The following is a 27,428-nucleotide window of genomic DNA, read 5'->3' as shown; positions in this document are numbered from 1 at the left end:
ACTGGGCATACCCGGGACTCCTGCATGTGATCTTGTGCTCCCAGCCTTGGCAGTCTCACAGCCGTCTTAAAAATTCTAACACCAGAGACACAACATTTCAGGATGAATGTAAAAAAAAAAATAAACCTCGAGTTAGGTCAAAGCAGCAACTAAACTGGCTATATCTAGTTGAAATAAGCATGAAACTCAATGCAATGCAGTTTTAGGAGCAGGTTAAGACCAGAGAAAAGAACTTGGACATCTGTGAAAAACAGCAATAATGCAAATCACTGATAGTAAAATAATTTTATTTTCTTTTTTAAAAAAGGTAGCATTTCACATAGAAATTTAGACTTCGAGATTACAGTGTATATTTGCCAAAAGGAACATCCCTGAAGGAGGGGCAGACTGAGCTCCCGAGCGGGCGCAGGCGCGGACTCTCGATGGAGTTCAGTGGAAGTATGTTTTTCTTAACTTCACAAGCTACTTCCCTGTTCCTCAGCTCTGCCACCAGGGCTGTGACTTGTAAGAAAACCCACATCCATGACTTTGGGGCAACAGCTTCTTAGCTCATGTGAATAGAAAACATGTCTAGGAATAAAAGCATGAAGGTCAATAATTCAGACTTCCCACAACAATCATTATTTATCTGCAGCAACGCAACGACAGGTGAAGAGTTTATATTTTCAAAAAGTTCTTTAAGGAGGGCTTGGGAACACAAAACTCTTGTATTATTATTAAATGAGCAAAGGAAAAAAAAAAGAATCTTTCCATATTACAAATGCATCTATTGTATAAGGCCCAGGAAAAAAGACCCATCAGATCTGGGGTTTCTCTTCCCACTGAGTGTTTGGCACAACCCACACACTGCCACGAGACTGGCAGGACCAACTCAAAGAGGCCCCATGTTTTCTGTCTGCTTTCAACACCCCACGCATAAGAGGCGCCGTACGAGCTGCACAACTCGGGCCTAATGACGTGATACTTGGTCTCAGCAAAGCTCACTCCCGGGGAAATGGTCCAATCCACCAGGCCCCCGAGAGCCACAGGCAAACTCGGCCAATCTCTCACTGAAGACAGAATCCACAGGCTACTCAGGGAGTCATGGCTTCCTGAGGCTCCGGGAAGGTGGATGTTGGAAAAAAACAGCTTTGCTTTTTTAGCATCTCAGGGCCAGGAGAGAGGGAGACGGCTGACAGTGGCTAGAGGTGTTTCCTAAGTGACTCGGAGTGGGTTCCTGATGCACAAACAACCTTCAGCAGAAGCAGCGTGCTAGAAACCACGGCAGCCTGAGGACTCGGCCTTTAGGGCAGAGGTGTTGGGGCAAGTGCACGTACCCCAAATCCAGTTCTAAAAGTAAAGGTTTCCTGTAAAGATGATGCAATACTGTGCAGTAAACAGCGAGGAATGGTATGCTGCTCCTGTCCTGCTCTTGGCCAGCCAGAGCTAGAGGTGACACGTAAGGAGCTAACTGTGGTTAAAAACCAGGCACCTTAGTCACACGTGGCCCGGGGCAGTGAGGCAGACAGTCACCACCAAAGTGGGAAATGGAAGGCCCCAGAGCTTTGGTTCAAAGCAGAGGTTTCATCTCGCCCAGCACTTCAAACCACGCTCTGTCTCTGAGCCGATTAATGAAATAATCTAGTGATTAGGAATCTCTATGAGGACTCACTGGTTGGGAGGCAAAGCACACGTCCCTGCAGGCCACCAGCCAGGCTGCAGGAAAACAAAAAGGTGCAAATCATATCAAGTAAATGGTTGCTCAAGTGGAACATCACTTCCAGGGGGAACTTCAGGGCCTAGATATTAATGCCACAGCAAAATGCAAGGAGCAGCGTCCACAGAGCGAGCCTGATGCAGGCGGAGTCAGGCCTCTTCACACTCGCCACATCCCGGCTGTTCTTCGCTCTGGCCGCTCTTGCATGGCTGAGCACACATTTCCCCAAGGACCAATGTAAACATTATTCAATAGATCTCAGCTTAGAAAAACACCAGCTTGTTATATGTGTAGTGTTGAACATTCCAGTGCAGGCAGTATCTTAGCATCAGATTTTCTTTCCCTCATTCATGAGTACCAGTTCAGAAAGGAACACAGAATATTTGATAAGACTGTGGCTGCAAGGACCTGCCGGGTGTCAGCAGCTGGCTCCGTCCTGCAACCAGCGGTACATCAGGACGACCAAATGAGAGGCAGAATGGAACACGGGTTCTCTGTGAGTCTGAAGAGTCGCGTAACCATTGTTCCCACTTAACCCCTTGGGCCACATCTCAATAGGGTAGAACATTTCCACCTCTTGCATCAACCTGTGCTCTCCTTGTTTTGGATGGGGCTCTTCCCAGAGGGTTCCAGAGCCTCCTCAGAGGGGAGTGAGCTTTTCCTTCCAGTCCTTTGATCAGAATGTTTCAAAGCGCAAGAGGAGTCCACGAACATGCTAGGGATGTCGCTGCCAAAGTAGATCTTACTGTTAGAGGCAATGGCCTGGTACCTTTTAAGCTCCAGATATTCCGGGGTCAATTTGTGCTGTGGAGGCAAATAAGACAAATGCATCAGGACCCTCGGGGGCTAGGTGTTTGTTTGGTTTTTCCTCTCTCTTCCCTTTTCCCTCCTTCTCTCTCACATGCACAGCTCTCCTGAGTACCATGACTCAACTATGAACAGTGGCCAATGAATCTCGTGCACATTTAGGGGGAGGAGTACCGGGGGACCAGCTGAGGGGATCCAACTCACACATAAGGCCACCGAGCCAACATCTACACCCCTGCCCACACTGGCTATCACATGAACAACTTGCAGGAAGTCACTCCCCTCTCCCAGGAGAAGCTGCTCATATTTTCATGATACTATTTAAAAGGATTGAGATGAGAATTAGGGGAAACAATTATAACAGTAATTTTCATAACTAACATTTCTAGAGAGATGTAAAGCCTATGAAGTCTTTCCACACATACTCTCTCATTTCATCTTCTAAACTCCACCTGGAATTTTTGCCATTTCTATTGAGAGAAATGGACAGGCCGAAGAAGCGATGGCAGGGTTTCTAAGAATGCGCTTGGGCTCATCACTTTACAGTCAACTGTGATTATGATATTTTTCTAGGACTGGAAAAGACTTAATGAAATCACCAGGTCTGGCCTCCTACTTCTCCCCACAAGGTGGAAATTTAACCTGTTTCTGATGAACAGATAATTGGTTTGGGTTTTTTTGCTGTTGTTATTTTGGTTTTGGGGTCACACCCGGCAGTGCTTAGAGCTTACTCCTGGCTCTGAGAGCTAGGATCATTTCTGGTGGGGCTAGAGTACTACATGAGGGGCAGGTGATCAAATCCATGTCGGCTATGTGCAAGGCAAGGGCCCTACCCACTGTACTATGTACTATCTTTCCAGCTCCTGAAAGATACTTGTTAATCACAATCTCTGCCCATTCCACCGCTTTGTTTTACTTAAAACTATGGTTCCAAGATACACAACGAAAATCACTCTGGGTTTGATTCAAACTCTAATGTTTCCAGGAGCAGAGTTTTGGCTAAAACTCATTTTAGTGTTCCTAACAGACTCTTAGAAATTCCTCCTATTAAGTCCAGCCTTTTCTCTACGCAAAAGCCTATCTTGTCCTTCACAGCTTTCCACCATCTTTCATTCTCTGGATATATTTCTTCTCAAGCTGAGACATATCCTGTCAAAATACAGCCATCAAATGCGAGCATAACAAATAATCAAATTATTTCCAGAAGTGTAATTAATACAGGTCAATATCTGAGTAGCATTTTTTAATTATTTAATTTTTTATTTTTTTTGCTTTTTGGGTCACACCCAGCAATGCACAGGGGTCACTCCTGGCTCATGCACTCAGGAATCATCCCTGGCAGTGCTCAGGGGACCATATGGGATGCTGGGGTTTGAACCTGGGTCGGCTGCGTGCAAGGCAAACGCCCTACCTGATGTGCTATCACTCCAGCCCCCAGAGTAGCATTTTAAAAGCAGCATAAAACGACCCTTCCTTCCTTCAACACTGAGGCTGACCTCAATGGCGAGGCCTTCATACAGGCCTGTCAGCTTCTGCCATGACAGAGCCAGCATGCTGGTTTCCTGAAGTCAATTCCCGCCTTGCTGTCATCTTGTCACCATTCTAGTCTACTTCTACAGAGCCATTTTCCCAATATGTTAGGCTTATTTTTAAATTTATGCGGGACTTTGAAGGACAACTCTCATTTGATTAACTTATTAAGTTTTATCATTTATTCTGAATACAAATGATGCAACTCCTTTCAAATTGAAAGCTTAAACCCTGTTTATACATTAAGTCTTTAATTCTTTAAAACCTATCACACACCTGAACAACTGTCTCACTTCTTTAACTACTAAGCTTGTATTCTCCATCCAACCCTTCTCATATGTATACAAAAGATGTTCACGCACACGTTACCCAATCCCCTTTTCTCAAGTCTTCCACAGGAAACTCCCCAACGATCAGAACATTTGAGAAATCAAATTAACAGCACTCAACTGGAGACTGACTGCAAAAGTTACTGATGAGCCCTACTGCCATTTAATAGTAAAGAGCAGGAATACAAATATTCCCCCATGCACGAGGCCGTCTTCAACAATGGAAAGCTTCTCATGCCGTACCATCACCTACCATCTGAACAGCAACTCTAAATTAACTTGACTCATTTCTAGTCTCTCACGTCATTTTGAAGAGAAGACAATCAATTTTCCTGATTTATGGCATCCAACCTACACTTATATATCTGCCAACTACTGTCCTAAGCACTCTTTGAAAATAAACTATAAACAAAGTTCCCTACCCAATTAATGTGCACCTAATGTCTTACTCTATTAAATGATCGGCTGATCACTGAGCAACTATTAAAATCAGCCCTATCACATTACACCCTTCATTCAGGAAAATGAGATGCCACACTGTCTTCCAGTGCAGGACAGAGAGGGCAAATCACCTTGTTTGAAGTGGCATACTTGTGTGCAGCATAATACTCAGCATCTGCTTTCGCCTTTTCTCTGGCCAGGAACGCTGCGTCTGCAAAGGAAAGAGTGAAGGTGCTTCAAACCAAGCTTCCAACCCAGTTCCTGAGCTGCTCAGAGTTTAGAGTCATCCACTGGCTCACCTTTCGGAAAGGCCCTGAAAACACAAGCTGTCTGCCCAGTCCGGGTCCCCAGGCAGATCCTTTTCAGAGGGGGACTCTGCTCGTGAGGGTGGGCTAAACCTCAGCTCTTCATTTCCCAAAGGAAGCGGTTCCTTCCTTCCTCCAGCACCACCACCCAGGGCCTCAAGCCTCACCCAGGGCAAAGGCTTCACTGTTACTAAAGTACTAAGGAAGAACACAAAAAGCACCACCCTGTTTACTGCACTGTCCCCAGCACCTCTGACTGTGATCTAAGCTAGTTTCATACCAAATGATAAGGAGAAAAGCAAAAGGGGTTCGATATTTAGTCTTCAAGACTGTGAACAAGACTGAGAACATCACCATCGTACAACGGTAATCAGACATTTGACAGCCCTGTGCACACAGGAGCTTCTGATTCCCCTCGTCCTTCCTGTGTTTTGGCAGACAGGTAGGAAAAGAAATTGGTGGTGGTGCTGGTGGGCTTCTTAGCTTGTACACTCTTTACAACTGATTGTGGATAATCTCTCCTTCTGCTGAGAAGAGAGCCCCAATTTACGGAAGGAAGTAAAAGTTAAATTAGTCACTGTCACAAACCAAACCAAGAGCTAGAGATGGGGCAGCAATTTTGTCTGCTTGTCAGTCGGGGCCACCCCCAATGGTTTACTCAGGGCTTACTCCTGGCTTTACACTCGGGGATCACTTCCTGTTTGGGGGACCATACTCTCCAGGCTGGGGAGTGAACCTGAGTTGGCTGTGTGCAAGGCTGTGAGCCTCGCCTGCTGTACTATCTCTCTGGCCCCAATTTTTAAAAAATTGATCTAAAACATTAGGTCATTAGGTTAGCTATCTCCTAAAGAGCGAACATTCACCCATCCCCCAATACTTCCCCATCTCCTATAACCACAAGCAGTTCAGGATAGCCAGAAACTCTTTTCTCCCTGGGTGGTGTACCTTCAATTTCAGATATGCGTTTCTCAGTTTCTTTCTCCATCACCTTCTGCTGAAACCGAATTTTTGCCACCTGCGCAACTTTCTCTGCTTCTATAATTTACAACAAGAGAAAACATTTTTTAAAAACACTGTCATTCTGGAGGCACTTAGAATCAGCAGCAGAGTCTAATATCTAATTAAACAATGTTTTGTGGGTTAACTGTTTTCATTAACTTTTATCTATTCTTGAAACAACATAACAACAAATGGGAATTTATTTCCTCCTTCACGATTTTGACAGTGCTAGTTCTGTGTGAAAAAGGAATATAAAAGTAACCATTCCAGTACTTCATGGGACTGAAAAGCGATGATTCACAGCTAGCAGGAAAAAAAGGTACTTCATGATAGTGCACAGAACAAAAACCAGCAACGAAAATGCATGACTGACACAGGACAACTTTATTGTGTACCAGGAGGAAAAAAGAAGGCATTCTGGAAGAAATCTTGAGGAAAATAAACAAGATTTAGAAAGCTCACGAACAAGACAATATGAATAAGACTTGAAGAAAGAAGGTCAAGAGCTAAGACAACAATAAAAAAAAAAGAATAGGAAGTAGACTAGAAGACACTTGTTTTAAGTCACAAGACTATGGAATTTAGCTTTAAGATACTCAGAATCAACTGAAGTTGTACTAGGTAACTGACATGAAAAAGACAGTAGCAGAGGAAGAGAATTCTGGCTCTTAGAGGAAAGAGTGAGAATGATTCATCTCAGAGTGTGAACAGTGTCCAGAGTGAACAAATACAACTAGCTGCATTTTTCTCTGCTAGTTGTACTTGTTCACTCTGGACACTGTTCACACTCTGAGAATCCTTTAAATCCGTGTGTCCTAACCAAAGAACCTGAGTATAGGTTGAAGATTTCTAGTTGTAGTTTAAATACTAGCACTAAAATTCTAAAACCTCTCGGTTTCCTTTTTGGCCAAAGAAATGAATGTTAACACATTTTATCTCTGATCCTGAGAGAAGCAGGAAGGGAAGTAAAGGTCCAAGTAGTTTCGTCTTTAAGCACCTAAAGACGTTTCCCACTTCTAGTATCTTACTAATTACGCCAGAGCACACGTCCCTGTTTCCTCATCAGCTTAAACTGATGGTTCCGGTGGGCTAGAAATTTAGAAACAAGCAGAAACTCCTGATAGAACCTCAGTAAGACGAAAGGAATCTGGAGCTGGACGGAGAGCCCGGTGGACGCCCCTGCACAGGGCGTGGAGGCAGCGATGCAGGTCAAGCTCCCCACCGTGAGCTCAACCCCAATAAAGAGTGGATCCGATTCCTGGCTCTGAAACTGTAAAGCAGGCTCCCGAGAAGACCCTTCCGCTGGCCATGCCTTTAAGCGTCAGATGAAAGAAATCCATTTTAAACACAGGGTTGAGATCCTGTGAGAGAATGATGGCAAGTCCCTCAAGAGACACAGCAGAGGCTGGGAGGAGAGCCAGGACAGCGGTGGTCCCAGGGAGAGTGGGTCTGGTTCACCGTCCATGCAGGGTCAGGAGAGGCTGGACATTCTGGACATGCGACTGACTCCTGCATGATGAGACCACCAAAAGCTGCAGTCCCGAGAGACTAGTAAAGAGCTGACCCACCCAGCATGTGGTGAGAAGTGTGATCTTTTCTCCATGCAGACACATCACAGAAACTGGCTGCACAGAGGAAAAGTCTTCAAAGTAAAAAGATGCCAAGTAAAACTAAAATAATACTGCCCGTGTGACACAGAAAAGTTTAGTTGCAATTCTGTAGGCTAAAGTACCATTCAAGAATGATGTAAACATTTTAGACTAAGGAAAAAACTAACGATGTTTCCCACTTCTTAGCCTTCACTAAAATATAGTTAACAACAACAACAACAAAAAGAATGAACTGCCAGAAGCAATGGAAAGGAAAAATTATTTAACACGTGCAAAGCAAATAATAAACTTTTATTCTAAGAATGATAGTGATAACAATCAATGGGGATAAAAGTAAACCAGCAGCAACTGTGATAAAAGTCAAAGCATTTTGAGGTATTGCTCAAGAAGAGGATGGTAAAAATTAACTTGAGACTTTGTTGAATCAGATATGCTTGTAAACATTTTACAGGAAATGACTAAACATTTTCGAAAACAGAACATAAAACTTCTAATTAAATAAAACAACGAAATTGAATTAAGACAGTTCAGGCCATCAAATACCAATTGGAAAAGTGGGGTGAAAGCAGAGGGGAAAAAATAAAGCATGGTAAATAGCACAAAGTAACAAATCCAAACATAATAGTAACCACAAAAAATATAAAAAAGACTAAACTCACCAGTTAAAAGACAGATTCTCACACTGGTTAAGATAACAAAATCCAGCTATATGCTGTTTTACAAGAGACATACCTAAAACATAATGACATAGAAAAGTTGAAAGTAAAAGGATGGGAAAAGATACACCAAGAAAATAACCAAAAGAAATCTAGCATTGCTATATTATCATCAGACAAAACAGACCTTTCGCCAAAAAGCATGACGAGGGGTATCACTCTATCACTGTCATCCCACTGCTCATCAATTTGCTCGAGCGGGCACCAGTAACGTCTCCACTGTGAGACTTGTTACTGTTTTTGGCATATTGAATACACCACGGGGAGCTTGCCAGGCTCTGCTGTGCAGACAAGATATCTCGGTAGCTTGCCGGGCTCTCCGAGAGGGGCGCAAGAATCAAACCCCGGTCGGCTGTGTGCAAGGCAAACGCCCTACCCTCTGTGAGGGTTATTACACAGCAGAAGTAATTCTTCAGGGAAATGGAGCAATCCTAAACCTAAATATTTTTAATAATACGGACTCAAAATATGTAAATAAAAACAAGCCCACAAATCCAGCTGTCAACACACTTTTCTCAACTGACAGCTCAAGGCAAAAATTTGAAGAAACTGAAGATGTGATCTACCAGAAATACAGAGAAACCTGTTCCCAACAAACACAAACCAGGCATTCAACCTTCCCAAGCACACGTATTTATAAATCAAGAGTAACAGGCAACTTATTTCCGGGACTTAAACTATCCACACAACAGATCACGTTCTATGGCTCCAAGGCTTAGTTAACACTGGAAATCAACAAAAAGGAAACTCCAGGGAAGCCCATTTGATCAGAAACTGAAAAATTATACTCTTAATAACTCATGAGTAAAGAAAAAAATAATGGCAATTAAAAAAATTTAAAGTGGAGTCTAAGAGAATGTATCTAAAAAGTTCTGAGATGCATCTAAAGCCTAACTTGGTGGGCGGGGAGGAAACCGGGGACATCTGCGGTGGGAAACGCACACTGGTGAAACGACAGGTGCGGGAACATTGTATGACTGAAACCCAATCTTAAACAACTCTGTAAATGTGTATCTCATTGTAACTCAACTAAGAAAAATGAAATAAAATTTAAACATAAATAAAAAATAACTTAAAAGAAAATTTATAATCTTAACATATTTCCATTAGGAAAGACAAATATAACTCTGTAACTCAAGAAATTAGTCAAAACAATAAATTCCCAAAAAGTAGGAGAAAATAAAATTATGTGTAAATAACTGAAATTGAAAAGAAAGTGACACTAGAATCAACTAAATAAATATCCAGTCCTTTGCAAGCATCATTCAATAACAGGTCTATGGTAAAATTGATCAGCAAAAGAGAAGGCACAAATAAATTTAGGAATAAAAATAGGAGCATGCAGATTTGATAGAGGGTTTTAAAAATCCTATGAGAATTCTGCCAATTGCTGCCCCCAAATTTGAAATAGCAGATGAAACACCTAATTTTCTAGAAAAATATATTTGCCAGAACTGACTTAAAAAAAAAAACTGGGAGGAGGAATTGAGTAGACCTTAAACTATTGTAAAAATACATAAAAAAGAAAAAGGGATGTATCAACAATATACCTATTATAGAAATTAAATCAATAGGAAAACATTGCCACAAATAACAAATAACCATACAAAAAAGAGCACAATTCCACTAAACCAAGGTGGTTTTTGCAAATGAGTTTCACCAAATCTACAGAGTAAAAATTTTTATTTTACATAAACTATTTCAGAACAGAGAAGGAAGATATGCACTATAATAATTTTGAGGCTACCATATATAACCATGAAACAAAAAAACAAGTGAGTGAAGAAAAGGGTAAGGTGATCTTAAGTAAAAATGAAAATCTAAAGAAACCAACAAGGACTTCTAAATAAGGGAAAACTTACTACATCAAGACAAAGTGGGATTAATTCCCTCCAAATAAAACAATTCAGCATTAGAAAATCTCTACTAACTGCTTTTTAAAACGTCATTTAGTCATCTCAAGAAATAGAGAAAAAATATTACAAATTTAACATTCAACTGTTAAAAAGCCTCTCAGCAAAAATACAGAAGAATATGCACTAACTCAACAGAAGTGAAATACAGCAAGTCTCACTGGGTCTATTTAAGGTAAGGATACAAGGCAAAACTCCTCTCACCACCTTTTTCTTTTTCAATATTGCACTGAAGTCTTAGTCTAACACAGTAAGGTAAGAACTAAATCATGTAGCACTAGAAAGGAAACAAGCAAAACCCAAAACTGCACTGACTTGAGGAAGAGATTTACAAAGAGCATCTTGAGCAAAATTACCCAACAACAGATTAACATACAGATAACATATGTATCTTAGTACATACACAATTACCAGGAAGAAAATGTGCCTGTTTACAGGCAAGAAAGCGTATTTATAATAATGGCAATTTTAGGACCTTGAGGAATACATGGGAAAAATCTCTAATAAAGAACTGGGGCCCAGGGGTGGGACACGGCACACGGTCTGGGAGCTGGCCCTGCCAAGTCAGCTTTGAGTCCCAGCGCCACTCGGTCCCCTGAGCACTGCCAGGTATTCTCCCAGGCCCCTGAGCACCGCTGGGGCAGCCTAGGTGACCCCCGACCCTGCAGGGCCCCAGCAGCATCACCTCCACTGGCCCCTTCACTGAGCCACTGGCCTACTTGCCCGAGAACTGCCCATGTGGCTCCCGGACCTCCCGTCCTGAGCACGGCTGAGTGACACCCCCAAGACAAAGTGAAAGGGGCCCGGGGCAGTGGCTCCACGGAGAGGGCTGTGAGCCCGATCCTGGCACCACCAGCTGCCTGACTGGGATCTCGGGACCAGAACAAGAGCCACCTAGGTCTGGCTCGCCACAAAGGAGGGTGTGAGCACCACGCCCAGCGACTCAGGCAAGCACCAAGCCAAATGCCAGCGAGACCCCACACATCACAGCAAACAACAAAAACTGAAGGAAAGGGGCAAACGTTCAAATTAAAAAAGAATGGGCACGAATTTTAAGAAAATTGACTTTTCTGAGTTCTCATAAACAAATATAGCAAATGTTTTAACACTTACTATATAAATACTCTTAATTCTTTCCAAACTGATTAATAGAGGTAAGGTAATCAAAATCCCAACAGAGTATTTTACAGAATTTAAGGAGCTGCTTCTAAAAGTTAACAGAGAAATCAAGGGCGTAAAATAGTTCAAAACAATTTTAGAGACTGAAAGTTAAAGAAAAGAAGGAAAAACGTGCTCTCCCACTCGTAAAACTTGACATAAAAGCTACAGTAATCAAAACAAAGTAATGCTGTAAAAGTGTAGACCAAAAACTTTAAACAAAATAAAGAACACATTACATATATGCTCACATGATCTTGTTATGTAACAAGCACGGCCTTAGAAATAGAGAAAATAATAAACTAATTAGCAGCCTTAAGACAACTCACCATTTGGAAAAAGTAAACCTGATTTCTTTATGTCACGCTAAATATTAAATTACAGGTAGACTGAAACCTAAATAAGGAAAAAAAAACTTCAAAAATTCTAGAATAAATTATTTTGGGATTGGGAAAGAAATTTCTTAGACAAGACAGGACAAGTACAGGCCAGAAATAAAATGACTGATGAATCTGATTACAACAGACTAATATATATGCACAAAATATATGAGTAAGTTCCAAGTTTCTCTCAACTGAGCCACAAGTTGAGAGAAAACATTTGCAATGCATAAAAACATGGAAAAGATTCATATCCAGAAGGTATCAGTAACTTCTATATATCAATTTTGAAAAGTCATCACATAATGGGCCAAGGTTATTAATATCTCGGTAATTAATATAAAAACAGGAAATCGGGGCTGGAGAAATAGCACAGTGGATAGGGTGTTTGCCTTGCATACAGCCGACCCGAGTTCGATTCCCAGCATCCCATATATTCCCCTGAGCACTGCCAGGGGTTAATTCCTGAGTGCAGAGCCAGGAATAACCCCTGTGCATTGCCGGGTGTGACCCAGAAAGCCAAAAATAAAATAAATAAATAAAAATAAAAACAGGAAATCTGGGGCCATAGGTGTAGCTCAGTAGTACTGTATTGTGGGGCACTGGGTTGATACCCAGAACCACCAAGAAAAAAGAAAATCTGAATGAACAATAAACAATATTCAACTTTACTAATAATTGAAGAAATTAAAATTACGGGGCAGGAGGGGCTGGAGAGATAGCACAGCGGGTAGGGCGTTTGCCTTGCACGCGGCCGACCCGGGTTCAAATCCCAGCATCCCATATGGTCCCCTGAGCACGGCCAGGGGTAATTCCTGAGTGCAGAGCCAGGACTAACCCCTGTGCATCGCCAGGTGTGACCCAAAAAGCAAAAAAAAAAAAAAAAAAAAAAAAAAAAAAAAAATTACGGGGCAGGATAGTACCGCAGGTAGGGCACTTGCCGTAACATGTGGGTCGCCCATGTTGAATCCTTAGCAGCCCTCGAAGTTCCTCGAGCCCCACTAGAAGCGACCCCTGAGCACAAAGCCAGGAGTAAACCCTGGACACCATCAGTATGGCCCCCAAACCAAAATAAATAAAATTGAAATTAAGTGACACCAAGTCCACTATAAAACTGGCATAAATTCTGATAATTTCAAAGGTTAAGGAGAGTATTCAGAAACAGAAATTCAATACAGAGTAGAAAAAAGTGGGGCTCAAGCCACTGCTGGGCCACAGTCTGGCACACATCAGAAAGAACAACCAGCGCTGGCACAGATGCAGGGAGAAAGGGACTCTTGGTCATTGTGGTGGGAATGTGACTGGTCTAGCCTTTTTGGAAAATAATATGGACTGGGGCCAGAGCGATAGCACAGCGGGTAGGGTGTTTGCCTTGCACGCGGCTGACCCGGGTTCGATCCCCGGCATCCTATATGGTCCCCCAAGCACTGCCAGGAGTAATTCCTGAGTGCAAAGCCAGGAGTAACCCCTGAGCATTGCTGGGTGTGACCCAAAAAACAAAAAAAAAGAAAATAATATGGACATTCCTCAAAAAACTAAAAACTGAGCTTCCATATAACCCAGCAATACTGCTCTTGGGACAGACCCCGGGGGCCCAAAAACACAATGCAGAAAAGCCATCTGTATGTCTATGCTCATTGCAGCACTATTCGTAATTGCCAGAAACAACCAGGTTGTCCGAGAACAGACCAATGGAAAAAGAAACTATGGTACATTTACACAATGGAATACTACATAGTCATTAGAATAAAGGAAGTCAAGACATTTGCTGATACATGGATGGACATATAGAGTATCATGTGGAGTGAAATGCAACAGAGGGCGAGGGACAGGCATACAACGATCACGCTCATTTGCAGGATATAAAAACACGTACAGAGAATTAGTACCCAAAGACAACAGAAACAAGGGCCAGGAGGACTCATCCATGGTAGGACTCTTGCCACAAAGGGGGGAGCGGGGCGGGGGGTGAAGAATGCAGTTATGGCAGCTAGAAATGATCACTCTGCACAAGGACTGGGTGCTGAAAGGAGGAAGAGGGAGGTGCATGAACTCTTTCAGTAACAGTACTGCAGACCACAGTGCCTACAAGGAAAAAAGAAAAAGAGAGAGAGGGGGGGGGGAGGGAAAGAAAATTCTCTGCCATAGAGGCAGGCCGGCAGGGTGAGGAGGAGCAGGAGAGAAACAGGGGACACTGGTGGCAGGAAATGTACGTTGAGGAAGGGATGGGTGTTGGAACAACAGGTGACTGAAACTCAAGCACGAACAACTTTCTAACTGTGTATCTTGTGGTGATGCCAATTAAATTTTTTTTTAAAAAAAAATGTATTCCTAGAGAGGGTCAGCTAGACCTGGCAATCAATTTGGCATCATGACTTGAAAGACCTGAAGGCCCTATGAGCCAGCACGTCTCCTCAGAGAACAGGCCTTCGAGAATGGACACCAGCACAGTGCTGCTCACTCCCCGGGGAGAGAAAGGGCTTTCGGGGACATTTTAATCCACAAATTTGTGTTTTAATTAACACTCTAAGTAACGATAACTAAAATACATTAAAAAATGAAAACACAAAAAGGTAAGCTCTAGGTTTTTTAATTATTCAACTGAAAAGACTTAAGATGGAAGGGTGGGGGGGTGGGAAGACAGAACCAGGGAGGCAGCTCGGGGGCGGGAGACATGCCTGGCAAGGCCCCGAGTTTGGTCGCTGGCACTGCACGCACTGTCCCCCGGGCATCGCCCATCTGGGCTGACTGGCTGAGTATCGCCAATGTAAAGCTACCCCAGGCTTCCTGAGCGCTGCTCAGTACCCCCCCAACCCCCCCCAAGACAGACCCGACACCTGTGTCAAACTGCTAAAGGAGACTTCTCAGCAGTCAGAGATAGTGCAGGGGGTAAGGCGTTGGCCTAGCATGCGGCTGGTCCTAGCGCAAATCCTGGGCACCATATATGGCCCAGGAGCACCGCCAGGAGTCACTCCTGAGCACAGAGCCAGGAACAGCCCAAGCACCGCTGACTGTGATCAAAACCGAAAGACGAAAACAAACTCAAAATCAAAGGCTAACATTCTGAATTTCACCATGGATCAGGAGCTTCTAACCACCGAAACACTTGACTGGCTTCAGTCTAGGAAAACTCTTGCATGAACCCAGAGAGACACAGAAGGGTCTCTCCGTAGCATTACTCATACTAAAGAAAAAAGAGAAACTACCTAACTTCATCACTGACTGAACGGAGGCTCACTCCTAAACTGGAACACACAGCAATTAAAAATGAACTACCTTTTATTCATGCATCAATATTAATATGAGTAAATCAGTGTTGGGTGAAAAAGTGGTGAAAGTAATCAAGTCCTACATAATTCTTTGACTTTAAAACAACTGTATGAATTGTTTAGTATTACAAACTTTAAAAGCATGTACAAATAGGAACAGGAAAGACATACATCAACTTCAGAACAGAAGCAAGTTGAAGAAAGGTCAAATTAGGTCAGGGGGTTAAGCGCACAGCGTGCATGTAGGAACCCCGAGTTTAGTGTAACTCCTGGCATTGAGTTCTACAGAGCGCAGAGCAGCCCCAGACCCAGTTACACTTCCTGTCCCTCAGAAAGACAACAGTGGCAGCCTGGCATGGTGGGAAAGCCAAGCAGTTTACTAAGTACTGGGTCCCACTGGTAAAAATTTAAAAAAATTTTTTTTCAAAGGGCTACCTCCTATTTGAGGAGTCCAGAGTCACTCCTGGTGATGCTCGGGGTCAGCCTGGCCACACCCACTGGTGCTTGGGCAGCCTGTGTGCCAGAGACTGAAGTCGGGGCCTGCAGCCTGAGCTACTCTCTGGCCCTGGCCTTGGGGTTGGGGACGCACCCAGTGGGTTCTAAGGGTTGTTCCCTGTAGGGCTCATGAGGCCATGCAGTGCCAGGGAACAAACCTGAGCCTCCTATGTGCAAAGCATGCACTCCAGCCCTCTGCGCTCTCTGCAGTCCTCACTCCCAGGAGTGGGCAATCAGAACACCTTGGCACAGGTGCTACATCGGGGAATTATTCAGGACCCATGTTTTCCTGCTTAGTGCTTTCTAGGCCACTATGTCTTGCTCACTGGGGATCCCTAACAGCAAAACTGTCGGAGTTGCCTCGTGAGTGGCTTCTGTTTCTCCACTATGCCGTGGACCAAATCCAACAGGCAAGTATTCTGTTGCTCAAGTACTCTGTACTGCCCGCCCTGGTGGTGGGGTTTGAAATGTGACCACCTTGCTCAGTGGGTACACTGAAGCCACTAACACTAAGTGCCCCTGTCACACATACTTTTTTTTTTTTTTTTTTTTTGTGCCACAATGGATGTGCTCAGGGCTTACTCCTGGCTCTGCGGACTCAGGGGTCACCCTGTCAGGACTCAGGTGCAGGCATCAAGGCAAACACCCTACCCACTGTACTTATCTTTCCAGCCCCTTTAATTCCTTCTCACCGTGGATCAGGGGGAGTTTCCCGATCACCTTGGCACACGTGGTGGCACCGGGGTTTGAACTCTGATCTCAGAAGCCACAAGCCAGCTCCTGGCCCCCTCACCTCACCTACACTTGTAAAGGCTTCAAGATATCTGACTATACCAATGAGCTCCTAGAATTCTTTAAAGACTCTATGATGCAATCTTATTTGTGCCCTCCTCTCCCCTATCAATATCCAACATGAGACTGACAGAGAATGAATCAAAATTGAAACACAGAGCTATCCATTTCAAAAAGAAATTCAAGTACCTATAACAGCCTTTTTCCTTTCTGTCTCAGCTTCCTTCTCCACAACCTTTTGCTTCTGTGCAGCTATAAGAAGTTTTGTCTTCTCAGCCTCCCTGTCAAACAAAATATTGTAAACATTAGAAATGATTCTTAATGAGCATCAACCACGACAATCGACCAAAGAAGCATTCTCAACAAAGATTTTCTGGTTCATGGTGATCAAGAGCGCTCTTACCCAATTTTGCTTACAATGAACCCAAAGTAGAAAGGCTAGACGGTTTACCAAGTCCCCCAAAGTCACATCTGAATTTTAGTTTGACCATTTCCTCTCCTTGTAGCACATAAAGGTCCCTGATTTGAAAATACCTTCAGAATATAAATGCTCCCTTTGCTTGGAGGTAGGCTTTTGTGCTAATACTATGCTAATTAACAAAAGGCTCTCAGCTCTGGGTAGCTCCAGCCCCTCGGGTGTGAGGTTTGGCAGCAAAATGGAGACAGATGTCAGCACCTCCTCAGGTGGACACCCCTGGGCAGTGACTTCACTTATGTAACTAGAGAGAAGTTATGAGGTGATGAACTTGGATTCCATCAAGAAATTTCTAAGAATGGAAATAATTAACTTATTACTAAACATGAACAAGTGTTATATGGGTGACTATCACAGTATCACTGTCATCCCGTTGTTCATCAATTTGGTTGAGTTGGCACCAGTAACATCTCCATTCATCCCAGCCCTAAGATTTTTAGCAGTTTCTCCTTGTCTTTCCCAATGATTGGAGGCTCTTTCAGGTTCAGGGGAATGAGACCTGTTATTGTTACTGTATTTGGCATATCGAATATGCCACGGGGAGCTTGCCAGATTCTGCCATAGTTCAATATACTCAAGACTATTAAATACAGGGATTGGGGGCTGGAGGACCTTGGTAAACCGTCTAGCCTTCCTACTTTGGGTTCATTGTAAGCAACAGCACAGCGGGTAGAGCATTTGCCTTGCATGCAGCCGACCTGGGTTTGATTCCCAGCATCCCATATGGTCCCCTGAGCACCGCCAGGGGTAATTCCTCAGTGCAGAACCAGGAGTAACCTGGGTATCACCAGGTGTGACTCGAAAAAGCAAAAAAAAAAAAAAGAAGAAAAAATATATATTATATAGGGATGGTTTTTCTGAATGGGATATGATACTAAACCCCTCCGAGGGCCAGGGAGATCTCTCAAAAGGCCGGAGCATATGCTTGGCACGTGGGAGGCCTGGGTTTGATCCCCAGCACCACAGGAGAGTGACTCCTGAGCACTGAGCTAGGAGTAGCCCCCGAGCAACACTGGACGTGACCCAAGAATCGAATCAAACCAACCAACCAACCAACCAACCAACCAAGCATAAAAGAGTAAGACACTTCAGATGAAGCCCAGTCTACTCTAAGTGAAGAGCAGGAAGCAGTGATTGCTTCAGGCAGCCAACACTTCGCTGGCTAGCAAAGCTTGTGGTGAACTTTGGGTCCCCAGCCATCTCTCCTTTGAGCTAAGACTCACCTTTCTTTTATTTGAAATTGCTAGCTTTTACTGAATAAATACAATCCCAATTCACACTTGAACTCCCAAATTATGACATGTCAGAGCTAAGTCAGTATAGTCAACTAAATATTACCATCAGCTTAACAGAAATATTGGTGACTATATGGCAGAAATATTTTTTTTTTAAAGATTACTATTGGAGGGTGGTTTAGACTGGGTGGACCCTTGGTGACATTTAATTCTGCAATTCCAAGAGTTTATATAATTAGGAAAGATTCAAAATTATCTGCAAAGTAATGCCAAGTAATCCCCCCCCCTACCAACAAAAGCTCTCTCCTTTTCTCCAGTCAGTGAGGATAAAACCATAAAATGCCATTCCAGATACTATGAGTTCATTAAGGGCACAGCACACACAATATTCACCTATCCACCACCAGAAACTCTCATATTTAAAGGTTTAGTCAATCTAAAGTTTTCAAAACTTCTAATTTTCCTTTTTCTTTTATTATTTTCTTTAATGATAACGTTCATGATTCACCCAACTGGCACTCTATGCTTTAGAGTCCCCTAACAAGCACCTCTGAATCCCATCCAGGAGCAAGTCCAAACACAGAGCCAGTACCTGCCAGTGCCCCCAGCTGTAGCATCACCCCACCCCCCCCCCCAGAAAAAAGCGTTTTCCTTCAATGAAAAAGGTAAAACTTTGCTTAATAGAAGATCCAAACTGGGAATAAAAAGGATTTGAGGACTGGAGAGATATTACAGTGGGTTAGGTGCTGGTCTCACATGGCCTGACCCGAGTCTGATCCCAGCATCCCATAGGGCACCCCAAACACCACCAGGAGCGATTCCCGGGTGCAGTCATGAGTAACTCAAGAGTGCCCAGGTATGACCCACTCCTCCCCGCAAAAAATTCTAAAGTATATTACTCCATAAAGAAGTACTATTATTCCTTCCTAAGCTTCCTCCCCCATTATATATGTTGAAATCTTGACTTTTACGAAGTTATTTTTCCAGCATTTCATATTTCCTATGAACATACCAAATTTTCTAAAGTCTTTTGTTGCTTTTCAGCACCTGACATATTCAAATAATACTGCCATTTTAATCACAATAAATATTTCCCTAAAAGAGAGCCTTTAACACTCTAGAAACAAATTTCGAACAAGCCAATAACTATTTCTGAGCCAGCTCTAGACATGTAAATGAGGAGATTAACAGGAATGAACTTAGGCAAGGCAAAAGGCAAATGCCAAAGATCCAGGTCTGATTTTAAATACACAATCACACACAATGGAAAACTAAACTCCAATATCAACAAGATAATCTAGTATTTACTATTACAACACTACAACAAAATTAGATAATCTCTTTCAACCTCAATAGCTAGGATATTCACAGAGGAGTTCCTGTAGGCTTTCAACTAATAGTTCTACAGCAAACCACATCCTTAAGTCACTGAAACTACCCCTGAAATATTCACTTATCAAGAAAACCAACAGGAATCAGGTGGCAATTAAGACGCAACAATATTACTATAATAAAAATATGGAGGAGAGACAGACACCCCAGTTCAGAGTGTAACGTCTCACACATGTTTCCTTTAGACTGGTATATTAATATATACGACCCTAAATAAAAATATTGGGATCCCATGCATATTACTCACATTAACTCAAAATTTCTTCTTATGGCTTCTGGGATTTTGGGTTTTGTAACACGCACAGCCTAAAAAATAAAAGTGAAAAAGCCAAAGTACATTTGAAAAATAAAATTTCAAACCAAGTCTTCTACAGAAGAGCTCAAACAAAACTAATGAAATAATCATGACAGCTGCTACCATGGGGGGATTCCACTACAAAATCCTTGTGCTATCATACCAAAAATCAAAGATAAGCTACTTTTTATTTCCTTAAAAAAATAAAAAAGAAAGCCTTTCTATTGGAAAAATCTCTCTTCACTGAGGAAATAAATCCAATAAGCTCCTCTAGGGATAAGGTTTTCTTTCAGAGACCTTTCAGGAGCTCTGAAGTTGCATCCCTTGTTTCCTTTTTAAAGCTGCAAACTGAAGACACAGTTAAGAAAGTGGAGGGGAGGGGCACAAATAACCAAGATAAAAAGTAGGGAACAGGGAAAAACAGCCAACAATAAAAAGCCCAGATCAGCAACAGACTTAACAACACAGAGAGTAAATGAACAGTTAGTAACGAACCCTATTCTCACCCAGTCACAGCCACAAACAAACAGTCCTGGGGTTGAGGAACAAACAGCAATTAATAGCTTATATTCTTTCTCCCAAGAACTGCACTGAGAACAAAATCTGCTTTTTTTGTACTAGACAGTCCATGTCCCAACTTCAGAGTACTCTGACATAATTAAGATTATCTATTTGGAAAGTACTGGTTTTTGAAAGTAGCTTTTTCTAAAAGCTTTTGATCTTACTACTGAAGTATCTGCCATGCCGCTCCCTCTCCCCCCCCCCCTCTCTCTCCCCTGATCTGAAATAAGTACAACTTCCTTTTTAAAAGGGCTGGTTTTGTGCAATAAGCCTTCCATGCATTTAAGCTTTCGTATGTGAAAGAGAACAATCAACTCTGTAGATAATTTTGAGAACTTCCGTATCTACAAAGAGGGATTAGAATAAGACTAAGTACAAATCTGGGAACTGTGGTGGAAACACTCATTACCGACAGAAGGTAAGGCCATAGGGAATAACTCATGGAGACAAGAGAGATTCCAGAAGCTGGGGTGTCCATAGCAAGACTCAGTAGCAGAGCATCTGGGCCTTGCAAACAGGGGGCTGCAAGTCTGGCCCCTGATGCTACCCACTACCTGGAGGGTGGTCCCAGTAGCCGTGCTGTCTGACCCATGGCAGCACAAACACCCCGTCCAGGTCTGTGTGAGCACCACAAATTGAGTAAGCCCCGGCAAGCACCACAAACAGGTGTGTGTGTAAGACCTCTGGTGACTCTAACAAGTGAGAGGGAAGGAAAGGGAAAAAAGTTGAGGGGCCAGATTTCACCAAGAGATGACCAGAAACACTGAAGACTGCCAATATGCTTTAATAGAGAGCAGCATACAGCTTTCAAATTAAAAGGCCAGCCACACTTCTTTATAGTCTAAAAAATCAAGGGCATAAATATTGAGGAAGGAAATTTAATTCTGATGCTACAGAGAAAGCTCCTTCTTCAATAATATATTTATTGGTTATCTACGTCGGTGACAAGTGCTGTCTGTCCTAGCACTGTGAGTACAGAAATTAACAAGGTAACCCTACTGTCCAGGAACTAAAATTTCAGAAGGAGAAATCAGAAAATACAAAGCAAATACAAAGACAAATTTCAGATAGAAGAATTTTTCAGATACGGAAAGAATTTAAAATAGGATGATATGAAGATAAGGAAATACTAAATTATGAAAGGAGAAATCAAGATTTCTAGTGGTCTAATGATGTAACTCAACCTAAAGAAATAGTTTCAGTCTTAAGATGAAAAAACTCTAGTTGCATAACATTATACCAGTGAAAAATAATTTATTGCACACCTTAACATATGCTAAGAGGGTAGATCTCATGTTTTTAAGCACACATACACACACACACACCCACTCTCAGAAATTAACAAAACTCCTTTCTGGAGACAGTGAGTTCAACAAAGTTGTAGCTATACAATAAACTAAGAATTATATTCAGTCCTTAATGCTAGGAAAAAAGACATTAATGAAGATCACTGCAACTCAACAAGCTGGGAACAGAGCCCTTGCACTGCGTGCTTGAAGCCCTAGGTTCAATTCCCATCAGCACAGGCAGAAAAAATCCAAAACACCAACACCACAAAACCCTCCTGAATCCGTGAAAATTAATTTGATTTGGTATGAGCTTCTTCCTCAGGTCAGAAATACTAAAATTATTCTAAAAAGATGATAGAATCATGAAATAAAGTCATAAACTGCTTCTAATTTTAAAACATACGCCAACTGAGCCACTTAATACAGTATGAAAATATCAAAAATTAAAACATCTGAAAGAACAAGCTGGCAGAAACATCAAGGGTCATTATTTTTAAAAGATGATTAATCTTACCAGAATTCAAAAGTGAATGAAAAACTGAATTATTATAGCCATATGGTCATGTGTTAAAAACAGGAAGACTTGAAAAATCAGACTTTCTGTTCTAAAAATGCATTCTGACTACCTTAAGAAACTGTTTCATAACAAGACTAAAGCAACCAAAATAATAGCGATCTTGAACGGCCAGCTTCAAAACTACAGTGAAAAAAAAATTCGCTGTGTGATGACCTACAGTTTTATGGCGGCTGCGTGAGCCACATGCCCAACCTAAAAGCTCCAAGTTCATGGGCTGGAGGGATAGCACAGCGGGTAGGGCGTTTGCCTTGCACGCGACCGACCCGGGTGGTCCCCTGAGCACGGCCGGGGGTAATTCCTGAGTGCAGAGCCAGGAATAACCCCTGTGCATTGCCAGGTGTGACCCAAAAAGAAAAAAAAAAAAAAAAAAGCTCCAAGTTCAGACAAAAGGATTGTTCCCCAGCAGGCGGCCGTGCCTTGGGGTTAGCGGGGCAGCGGTGAGGGCAGCGGTGCTGATGTGACATGCACGAATGGCTAATAGTACTGAAAACCATGGTGCATAAAAAACATGTGCTTGTCAAAGAGGTAAGCTGGAGGGGTAGGCGGGAAGCCAGGGACACTGGTGGTGGACTGGTGCTAGACAACTGGACACCTGAAACTCAACTATGTATAATTTTGTAAATCACAGTGCATTGATAAAAAAAATTTTAAAGTAAAAGTCAGTAGCCATTTTCATGCAAATAATCTAAATGTAAAAGTTCCTTCTTGTTACTTTGCAAAAAATGGTGCAGACAAGGTTAAAAGTGAAATGGGATAAAAAGATACGAAACTATGACAGAAATCCCAGTAGCTGACGGTAGACTGACTTAAGGAACACAGAGGTACGGACAGGGCAGATGGATTCTGGTGCAACAATCAATGGGATATGGAGCAGTTAAGAATGAAAGGTTATGGGGAGGCACCGGCCCCTCCCACTGCTGCCCAGATGTGACCCCGGGGGGCCGCACGCTCGTGCGGCTCCTCCACAGCTGCACGAGCGTGAATCCAGACCCAGCTGAACCAACTTTCAACATGGACTGCTCCTTGCAGATTGTCTCCAGCCAGAGAACTAAGCCACGACCCCATGCCTGCCTAGGAGGGGAAAGGTATTTCTCTCTCTCGCCTGTCCCTTCCCGGGGATGAAGGGCGTGGGGACCGCCATATTATGACGACCACAGATGGGGTTTACCAGCTTGCAATGATCCGGAAGAAATCTCCCTGGACTTAGTTGTTAAAGTACAGAAATACAAATACATTTCTCTTCACAACAGGTCTGACTCTAGTGGAGTGCTCCTAATAATAATGGTGAGGTTTGTGTTGAAATATTGAATGTAACCAAAGTAAATAGAAAGTAAAGTGAAATTTATCAGTTACAAGGCGGGGTGGGGTGAGGGGGTGGGCGGGATGGGAGGTGTACTGTGTTTTTATTTTTTTTTGTCTTCGGTGGTGGGATATGGGCACTGGTGAAGGGATGGTTGTTTCAGCATTTTATGACTAAGACTTAAGCCTGAAAGCATTGTAATTTTCCACATGGTGATTCAATAAAATAAAAAAAAAAGAATGAAAGGTTACAGGGGCCGAGTGGTAGTACAGCAGGCAGGCCCGACATGCAACATGTAGTTGCATGTGGCCAACTCAAGTTCAATCCCTGGCATCCCATACGGTCTCCCAAGCACTGCTGGAAGGAACTCCTGAGTATAGAACCAGTAGTAACCCCTGAGCATTGACAGGTGAGACCCCTCCCATCCCCCCAAAATAAAAGGGCTGCCTGAGATGCCACCCACCCACACTTCTAGACTGTTCTGAGAAGAAAGTGCCATTTACTGCCAAGAAAGGAAAAGCAGGAGAGAAGATTTGATGGGGGTGGGGAGGGGGCAGAGGAAAATAACCCCCAAAGTTCAATCGCTAATGAAAAGACAGGAAATAGAAAGACCAAAGAACAAAGTCCAAATGAGACTAGTCAGTCTCCTTTGGAGAAATGGGTGGGAGGTGGGAGGGTGGTCCCAGCAAAGCTCAGGGTGACTCCTGGCTCTGTACTCAAGAATCACTCCTGGCAGTTTTCAGGGGATCATTTGGGATTCCAGGGACCAAACTCAGATTGGCTGTGAGCAAGGCACAAGTGCGCGAGCCACCGTACCATGGCTCTAGCCTCTACTGAATTTAGCACGGAATACAAAGGTCACTTCAAATAAGCAGGGAAAAATGAGAGCAAAAATAATTCAAGAACTACTATGCTGGGGCTGGAGCGATAGCACAGCGGGGAGGGCGTTTGCCTTGCACGCGGCCGACCCGGGTTCGATCCCCGGCATCCCATATGGTCCCCCAAGCACTGCCAGGAGTAGTTCCTGAGTGCAAAGCCAGGAGTAACCCCTGAGCATCGCTGGGTGTGACCCAAAAAGCAAAAAAAAAAAAAAGAAAAGAAAAAAAAAGAACTACTATGCTACCAAAGTGGCAAAGGGGAGACTGACTGGAGTCCTACACTGCAAGTGACATCATAAACAATTCTAGATGAATGAGACTTTGACCTAGGACTGGTTCCCAAGCACTGCATGACCCACCGAGCACTGCCCGGAGAAATGCAGTCCCGCACACCCAGCACTGCTGGGAAATGGGTCCCGGCATGAAGTAGCCCTGGGCATTGAGGGGTACCCCAAAACAAAAACACAAGAGTTTAGTCTAAAGCAGAACAGAAGTAGAGAAAAAGGTCGTGACTCCTGACCTCATATACTTTTCCATCCTGGCAGAAGGCTTCGAGCACCCTAGCCTGGCCAGGGAGACGACAGGAAAGGCCAGAGTGCACCTGCAGATTCCCAGGTGGAGCCTCTAGGGCACCAGTGGGAGTGGCCCCCCTGGGGCCCCAGGACTGGTGGAGAGGTGACCCCTTTAAAGCAACCCCCAACACACATAAAATATATTGGCCCCCCTAAAATACCATAAAATACTAAAATTTCTAAAAGTTTACATTACATACCAAAATAAATAGAATATACGATACGTATTTAAAAATGTTGTAGCAACTAGCATGTTAAAAAATTACTTAAATCAGAGTACAGCAAGTAAAGCGTTTGCCTTGCATGTCGCCAACCTGGGTTCAATCCACAGCACCCCATACTGGCAATACCAGAGAAACTGTTATATAAATAAAGCGAGGCATTCTAGGCAACCGTTAAGAAGAATGAGTTGCATTACTAACGATAATGGAAGAATCTACGATGTTTGCATTCATTAGCCTTAAACTTCAAAGACTGCTGGGGGCAGGGGGCATGGAACGCTGCTCCGACCCCCCACGAGTGGACAAGAGACTTTTGGTGCTGAAGACAGACGACACCAAAGGAAACTCTAGCTTCACAGATGACATTTATCACCGCATCAACCAGTCTCCTAGAAACTCTGAGTGGGGACACTGGAGCAGTCACAGACTACTCAGGGAACCCAGAGCCAGGAAAGAAAACACATCTTAGGGTCGGAGAGAGCTCAACGGGCTACAGCACCACCCTGGTCCCCTGCACAGGAGCACCTTCCCCAGCACTGCCCAGCGTGGCCCCAAAACAACAAAAACACTTTACAAACTCCTACCCTACACACACTTACACAAAACACACTTCAATTTCACAGAACGATACACTTACACTTTGCTTAAAATGCTGGCTGGTTGTGACCATGAAAGTTGACTTTCAAATCTACTGACATGAGTAATTACTGAGCTCCCAAAGAAATGTCATTGTTGCCAAGACCACCACTTAAAATCCTATTTATTCTACCAGACCTACTTAGAGTTAATCAGCTGTCTTCAAGCAAACTCTGGAAACGTTCTCTCAACTCTGAAGGCAGTACTCAGTCCATCCATCTTTCAACTACTAGTCTGTGACTTTTTTAAAAAAAATAAAATTTATTTTACCTAAAATTTTGATACTTGAAATCATTTTTCTAAATCTTACTGAGAAGGATTGCTAAAGATCATTACTGTATCTTAAAACTGTCTCACATTTGGCAGGATAGATTTACTTCCTTTCTAAGAGCCTCTTTCCTTCTAAGACTTCATAAGAAAACAGTCTCGAGAAAATATAAACTATAAGAGTATGTAGTAATTCTGACCTAGATCTAGTTCTAAAGATATTACATAAATCACCAGAGCACTCTACAAAACTGCTGATAAACACTCCAATGAAGAACAAGTTCCTAGGGAAAGACTCAGTTACCTGGATGGTGAGGCCTGGGGCCATGGTGTTCAGGTCCTTCTGCAGAGCTTGCTTGAGGTTTTCATCGATTTGATCTGTTTTTGAAGCCAAAAGCAACAACTTTTATGACAATCAAAAAATGTTTTAGAAAATGCATTAATAGGCATTATTAAGACCAATCATTATTATACCTCAAATTTCCACAGAACTGCTATTTTATAGAACTCAAGCCACTTTACATACATATTTTTGGGAACATACATAAATATAAATACATAGTGTGAAAAATTACCTAAGAAAATTAGGATGGCAACAAGCAGCTAGTCTAACTTTATCTAGTAAATGTAGAATCAAGCGCTTTAAAATCTGCAAAATAAAGATTTGTTTTTGGTGTCAGGTTCAAACCTAGGGCACCTCAGACATGCAAAGCATGCATTCTACCACTGAGCTATTACTCTTACAGAGATACTCTGCTACAGAATACCTTAATTTAATGTTCTTAATGAGTCCTATTGTTAAAAATAATTTCTATCTTCTATCTTTATCCAAGGACTATATTACACTTCCACTGGGCTGGAGAGATAGCATAAGGGTTACTAGACAATTGCATTGTATGTCACCAACCCTGGTTCAGTTCCTGGCACTGCATCTGGTCCCAAACCTCTCCCTGCCCTGCCCAAATTTCATTTTCATTAATCTAAACCTGCTGAGCTTTTAAAATTGATAACGAAAAAGACCATAGGAGAATCTCTAAGGCACATAAAAATGGGCAGTGGGAGCCAGAGAGATAGTAAGCCTTAAGTACTGCCAGGTGTGGCCCCAAACAAACAAACAAAAAGAAATAATAAAGATGTCACTTTATTTATTTATTTTGCTTTTTGGGTCATACCTGGCAATGCACAGGGGTTACTCCTTGGCTCTGCACTCAGGAATCACCCCTGGCGGTGCTCAGGGGACCATATGGGATGCTGGGAATCGAACCTGGGTCGCTGTCGGCCGAGTGCAAG

General features: G+C 42.9%; 1 protein-coding gene across 3 annotated transcripts in view; it reads right to left on the bottom strand.

Annotated features, from left to right (window-relative positions):
- Nucleotides 1-270: 270 nt before the first annotated feature.
- The window catches only part of ERLIN1 (ER lipid raft associated 1), a 37,117-nt gene continuing 9,959 nt past the window's right edge, over nucleotides 271-27,428 (bottom strand). For all 3 annotated transcript variants that reach the window (XM_055119450.1, XM_055119451.1, XM_055119452.1), the window contains exons 7-12: nucleotides 26,443-26,516; nucleotides 19,790-19,848; nucleotides 16,630-16,721; nucleotides 6,054-6,143; nucleotides 4,935-5,014; nucleotides 271-2,500 (exon numbers count right to left, since the gene is read on the bottom strand). In XM_055119450.1, coding sequence (XP_054975425.1) covers nucleotides 2,279-2,500; nucleotides 4,935-5,014; nucleotides 6,054-6,143; nucleotides 16,630-16,721; nucleotides 19,790-19,848; nucleotides 26,443-26,516 — 617 coding nt within the window. In that variant the 3' untranslated portion in view covers nucleotides 271-2,278. The remainder of the gene's footprint in view (nucleotides 2,501-4,934; nucleotides 5,015-6,053; nucleotides 6,144-16,629; nucleotides 16,722-19,789; nucleotides 19,849-26,442; nucleotides 26,517-27,428) is intronic.

This window comes from Sorex araneus, chromosome 11, assembly GCF_027595985.1.
Source record: "Sorex araneus isolate mSorAra2 chromosome 11, mSorAra2.pri, whole genome shotgun sequence".
Lineage (NCBI taxonomy): Eukaryota > Metazoa > Chordata > Mammalia > Eulipotyphla > Soricidae > Sorex > Sorex araneus.
The sequence above is the reverse complement of the archived record's forward strand: the minus strand, read 5'-3'. Positions and strand labels throughout refer to the sequence as shown.